Raw genomic sequence first — 6,733 nt, 5'->3', positions numbered from 1 at the left:
GTGTGTGTGTGTGTATTTATACAAACCTTACAGGATTTTAAAATTTGAGCTGTTTAAGAGGTTCGTTTTTATGCTTTTTAAGAGATTTAGGTTTTGTGCTTTGGAGATATTTGTATTTTTCAAATAATTTTTAAACTGCCAAAATTATTTCATAAATCTGATCGCCTAACTGAAAACTTGAAAATTGAATTATCTCTCTCTCTCTCTCTCTCCTCTCTCTCTCTCTCTCTCTCTCTCTCTCTTCTCTCTCTCTCTCTCTCTCTGAATAGGCAATAAATATGGAATGTGATAGAAATATAAGTAATACATCCAAGTGCTAAAAAGTTAAAAACTTACAAACATGTCAAAAAAAAAATAATGAACCAACAACGCTAGAGATGGAAAGCTATTGTAGGAATGTGAGAGTTGGTGAATAATGAATGACCATGAATATAAGAAAATATTTTTTACTATTTTCTTGTTAATATTTTTCCAGCGTATGTAAGCGTATGTAAGCAGACGTGAATCAGCAACTCACTTATGTTGCATGTGAGGTGGGCATCTCTTTGCTTTCGAACCTAGTAGCTGCAACAGAAGCTCGAAGCAACTTAACTGTTAGACCATTGCACCGCCCATACCAATCGTATGTTAAAATGAGCTACACGTAAATATCTTTGGTTTGTTATATATTACACTAAAAGACATTCAACTCTTTTAACAACACGTCATGTAGAATGACTTCAGTGCCTTAATCATTATGGCTAGGTGTGGTGTGGTGTGGCGATTATGAAGATAGACAGATACGACATTGAAAATATGCAATAAATCAATTTACAACGTTGAGCAACGCGTTGCTGTCGTTGCTGCTGAGTGTTGTTGATGTTCCTATGTTAGGCTTATGTTATGTTAGACGAGTGAGTCATCGTTGTAAAGTCATGTGCGGGGTCTATCTGTATGCATATGAGTATATGTGGGTGTGCTGTGCATACGTTGCTCGTCTCTATCTTTTGCGATGTATATGGAAAGTATTTTGACAAGAGAACAATAATTTTTTCTTGAAAACTGAAATAAGCCGATGTACAATGTACCTGTCCATTTGGATGCGTCGCCCCCTCAAAATGAACGTCATCTGAAGATGTGTGAGCGTTTAGCGGTAAACACTACTGTTCTAGTCTACTATGTCGTACAGAACTTGTACTTAGACAAATACCCTGACATCATCCTTCTATACTTTCACGCACATATGTGTACGCAAACGCAAGAAATATTATAAATACGCGTGTGTGTATGTGTGTGTGTGCGTGTGTGTGTATTTGTGTGTGTGTGTGGGGTGTGTATTTGTGTGTGTGTGTGTGTGTGTGTGTGTGTGTGCATTCATTAACAAATACTTAATCAACATTTACAAGACATCAGCACATGCGATGGAGACATTGATTGAGACCAATTCTAAACAAAGCACGCGTGTCTACCTACATGCACAAAACGAGAACAAACGTATTAATAACAAAACCCGCAGTTGCTCGAGCTTCCAGATGATTATGATAATGATCTGACACCATCATCATCATTATCACCATCTCCTTCATCTTCCATATCTGATGAGTACGAAGTTGGTGGAAAGATGGTAGATGATGATGATGACGGCGAAGATGTCGGCGATAACAACAATGAGGAAGATGACGTCAGCAAGATGGATCGCACTGTCATTTTGGGAGATGTGCAGAAGAGACTGCAGAAGATGAGCATTAATGAACGTCTCATGGTATGTTCAAATATTCTATGTTCCGTTATGTTCTGCTGTTTGTTTTTGCTGTTGCTTGTTTGGTCCTGTTGAGTTGTTCGGTTGTTGTTTGTTGTGTTGTTTGTTGTTTACACCACGTTGTTTTTAATAGCGAAGTACCACAGTAGCGCTAATAATTGTTCAGTATTGAAATTGGTAGTATGGAGCAGCAGCTTCTACCCAACAATGAAACACATTGGCAGAGCTGACCTGAAGTTGAAATAAAATTTCAACTCGTTAATTTTGAAATGAAAATAATGTTTGAATGCGAAATAAAAATAACGAAGAAATTTAATGCCCCAGAATCCTTCATTAAATAACTTTATTTTATTTCTATTGTATGCGTTTATCACTTCATTGGAACGCTGTTTTCATTTTGTAACGTGGGTGAATTATGTTTTCATAGGAGTGTCTGTTTGCACAGTTAGGTAATGTTTTTACATCTCTGAGATCAATGCTTAATGTTTATGCATATAGTAACGAAAGGTTTGAGCGCAGTTTCTAAGCCGATGATAAAATGTAAAATTATTGAACGGAGAAATAAATGGTTAAAATCTTTGCAAGTGAAATTTAATGTTGGTTCAAACGTTACCAAAAAAAATTTAAACATCATTTGCTATTCAAGGTACAAAAATGTTTTGGTAGGAGTAAAGGCGAGGGCACATCCACCTAACACCCAAGGCCTATATCCAATTTTTTCGTTAAGTTATTTAAACAGTTACACATAAAAATCAATGACTTGATATTATTATTTTGACTTAATAAAGACAAAAATACTTTATAAAATATTTCAAAATAAAAATGAAAAAGTTTTGAATTCTAAAAAACTTAGAATCTGATTTAAAAATAACGTCGTATTTATTTATATGAAGAGAGGTTAATGTTCAGTGTTGCTGCAGGAGTGTGAAATAAAGTTCTGGCTAGATGGCTGGCTGGCTGACTAGATGGCTGGCTGGCTGACTAGATGGCTGGCTGGCTGGCTAGATGGCTGGCTGGCTGGCTAGATGGCTGGCTGGCTGAAGTATCTAGAGAGAATAAACAACAGCCGAACCACGTGAGCCACCACGTCATAACCGACATCAACCACAAACTCCCAAGCTTCACATTTTAAATTTGACCGCAAACGCAAGCTAATAATAAAATAAAGACAATAAAAAAATAATAAAAAATTGTTTTTAAAAAATGTTAATAATATTGATGATAATAGAAAGCAAACACGGGCGAGCGAACGAATACAAATGAGATTATCTTATCTTTGAAAGTAAGGTAAATAAATAAACGTACAGAGCAGAGACAATCTGGATTGATTGATGTGTTGAGATATTAGATGACTGCTTCACAAATTGATTGATGGTTGCTTCATTGCTAATCTGGTTGGCTGTCTGGTTGGTTAGCTGGCTGGCTGGCTTGACGGTTTGTTTGTTGATTAATTATCTTTGTATTCGATTCCTACTCACGAAATGCAAATGAGTTTTATCGCTGAGTGTATGATGGCCGGATGTTTAAAAATCACTTTCCAAAAATTTATTGGTTTATTTTGTTTGTTATTGTTGTTTATTAAATTTAAAATAATTTTTAATTTTAAAATCTTACTACGCCACAGCGGTTCGTAATGAAAATTGTGTTTATAAAAAGGATGATGGATCGTGCTGGGAATAAATAACGTGTTGACACCGTAGAGAGGAAAAAATATTTCACGTCACCTGGCTGACGGGAGACCGATGAAAAAGAATTATTTCTGGCCGGGCATCCTGGAATTTTCTGATTTGAAAAAAATCGGCATGAATAATATTTGCTTATTAACTTTTAAGTACAGTTAATACAACCAAACATAACTAATAAATAAAATTAATATAATAACACCGGCGAGCTGGCTCAGTGGTTCAAATGCGCGCTGAGTCAAACATCTCAATGGCTATCATTACTCAGCGTATATGATGCAGATAAATACTTGTGTTATGTTGTGTGGAATGGATAAACAGCCTTTGTGGCGAAGATGGCTGCTTAAAATCAATGGATGAAGATATGAAGAACATATTGAAGATATATAGATGATATATATCTAACATTGTAAGTGGTTCTGCGTATGTCAGAGTTGCAATAATGAAGACTAAAAAAACATCAACAACAATGACAACGTTGCAATTTGTTTGATAACAACGCCACACCATGAAGTACACTCCATCGTACGAACATTTGCGCGATTTCCGGCGCCACCACGTCAGTGAAGATGAATTCACAAAGTTTTAAGGGGATGTGAGCAGAGAATGGCAGAGAAGTATGATTCAAATGCTTCCTACGTGCCAACGGCACCATCCTTTTTAACATTCACAAGCTTCCCGAGTAGTTGAGGAATTTTCAAATGACGTTAAATTTTAACGGATGCCAGTTGTTTGATTTTTTGTAAAAAATATAAACATAAAAATTTATATCATATTTGACCGCATAGCAATATTTTTTTAGCACACCTAGATCCTTATCGTTAGTGATTTGTTTTGGAGGTCTGCCGTGAAGGTTTCTGGAAATACCATGAGTTGACTTTTTTTTTGTTAAATCTAATTTTTTTATTCTGTTGTGGGAAGCGGTAAGCATACAAAGGCAAAGTAATGTAAAAATTAAAAAAAGCATTGTGCACTGATGCCCTGGTGGTCCATGCATCCGAAAACATTTCTATTAACTTTTTTATTTATTTCGTAAATAGAACAAACAAGAAGATTATTTTAATCATTCTTAAATTTGAGTAAATTTGTGTAAATAAATACACGTTAACCAGCCATAACAAAAGAGGTTTACAACAAAAAAAACAACAGAGCATTTAATATAATATTAGACCTGAATGCATGTACGTATCCATGGAGCAAATGAATTACGCACATTTTACTGACCATTCATTAAAGCACAGTAGCAGCAGCAGTCGCAGTAGAAGGATTAAGTACTTCTCAATAAAAGCGACTCAGTCCAGTTCTTCAATGCGTTCGCCACATTCAATAAAATTTTATTTCCCCATAAGTCTTATTTCACTATTCGACTGCTGGTTTAATAATGTAATTTTTATAGCGTAAAGGGAATTAGTTTTTGGCAAATGATGAATCGTTTTTAATTATTTCTAATTAACTGGAACAATACGAATGTGTTTCAACTAGTGCTAGCTCGCATAAATAAAATGATCAGACGATACAGCAATATGCCGTTGTGCAATATCTGCAGTTGGGAAAATATGGATATATATTCAGACGGATTTGGCAAGTTGAGTGGCACTCCTCAATGAACATTTGTTTTGTTGACTCACGTTTGCCAGCAGTTCTTGAGTCTAGTGTCTATTGCTCCACGTTGCCAGCACATATTTGATCACTTTATTGCTCGTTACACTCAAATTGTCTTATCGTTTTTTATACACTTCGTTCTTAAAAATAGACATTGAACATTTCACTGATATTATAGCTGGCGTTCAAACAGCATTTTATTTCCTAAATGAAAATTGAACCATCTTGAACTAAAAATTACAACAAACTGAAAAAATTTGAATATTTTTCAGAAGAAACATGCAAATACTTTGCAAATGTTAGAATTTCAAGTTGTAGAAATAATCATCAAATAATACTAACAGAATTTGAAAAAGAACCTTTTGAAAGAGCAGCCGCTGTCAGCTTGGAACAACAACAACAACGTCGACGACGATGTCGTGCTGCTTGATGGTGCCGACAAGAACCCTTCATTAAGCAACGAAAACACCAATGACAATGAGCCTAACATTAGCTACATACAAAGTGAACTGATGCCCAGTTCAGCTGCATATCCAACAAACGAAGAAAGAGAAGGCAAAATTTATTACGTAGAAAGGGAACCGGTCAAGAAAAAAGTTGAGAAGCGAGGTCGATGGCAAGGGTTCTGCTTCAGGAGGATGAGGAACAGGAGGATGCTGCCGTACATCTGCTGGAGAGCATGTTAGTATTCATACTTCTTCCACCGCTAGTAACTGTGCCCATCTTTTTAACGCACAATATTTCTTCACAGTTAAACCTTTCAACTATTAATTATGTTTTGGTTTTTATTAAATAACTCAGTCAAGTCTAGATCTATGTCACTTCTTATGAATCATATCATTCGCAATGAAACTGCACACGATATAAGCATTCGTTTGTGAGATTTAGGCACAGGTGGTCTTGGTCGGACGGCATTTGAAACAGGTCAACGAGTGGTAGCAAATAATTTTTACCATTCGGGCTAACACGGCAGCTGTTCATAATTTTTCACAAGGAATAAATTTTTCAGAGATGAAAATTATTCAAAAATTAATAATTACTCACAATATTTTCCGCGGTTAGTAATGCTCTAACATTCAAATTAAAAAAATTTGAATTTGCATAATTTTCGTTATATTTCTGGCAGTACTATGACAGTTTGACTTGCGACATATTTATGTCTACCAAAATTTATTGACTTTGTAGTCAATTTGAATTTTTATTAACAAATTAATATTAATTGCAAATCATGTTCGTTTGTAAATAACATGTGGCAAATGAACTCCATTCAAAAAAATTTAACCATTCTTGACAAAAAAATACTCCAACTTTTAAAAAGTAAAAAAGATTATTTCAGATTTTTTTTCCACTCAAGTTCATAAAATATTCAAACCTCTAGCTCTCATGTAGTTAGCGTTGGGAATGCAGAATACACCAGAATAAGTAAGTCGGATGTTTAAAATGGCCGGATGTGGCCTATGTAGGTGTTAGAATAAAATAGAGCAGGGTGGTAACTTTTAATTTAACATCATCTCAAAAACTAACAAATAAAAATGCATATGAATGAATAAATAATCGGACGGCTTTTCAATCAAACAAAGATAAGTTCAGTATGCTTTTCGAGTTAAAATTGCTTGTTTGATAGAAAAAAAAAATTTATAGCTTACATGCGTGGTGTGTAGTGGTTCGTTTAATGTTTCGTTCATGATTAACTTTTACTGTTTTTTGATAG

General features: G+C 34.9%; 2 protein-coding genes across 2 annotated transcripts; both read left to right on the top strand.

The window, feature by feature from the left end:
- Positions 1–914: 914 nt before the first annotated feature.
- HELRODRAFT_161450 (hypothetical protein) lies at positions 915–2,432 on the top strand (the record flags this gene model as incomplete). Its single annotated transcript, XM_009021369.1, has 3 exons — positions 915–1,004; positions 1,496–1,741; positions 2,385–2,432. 3 exons carry the CDS (start codon positions 915–917, stop codon positions 2,430–2,432), a joined length of 384 nt encoding a protein of 127 aa, XP_009019617.1.
- A 1,496-nt stretch (positions 2,433–3,928) lies between these two features.
- HELRODRAFT_161449 (hypothetical protein) lies at positions 3,929–5,708 on the top strand (the record flags this gene model as incomplete). The annotated part of the gene is made up of 2 exons (XM_009021368.1): positions 3,929–3,979; positions 5,367–5,708. 2 exons carry the CDS (start codon positions 3,929–3,931, stop codon positions 5,706–5,708), a joined length of 393 nt encoding a protein of 130 aa, XP_009019616.1.
- Positions 5,709–6,733: the final 1,025 nt, after the last annotated feature.

The sequence above is a fragment of the Helobdella robusta genome (assembly GCF_000326865.2).
Source record: "Helobdella robusta unplaced genomic scaffold HELROscaffold_3, whole genome shotgun sequence".
NCBI lineage: Eukaryota > Metazoa > Annelida > Clitellata > Rhynchobdellida > Glossiphoniidae > Helobdella > Helobdella robusta.
Note: the sequence above shows the minus strand (reverse complement) of the source record. Positions and strands in the feature narration are given on the sequence as shown.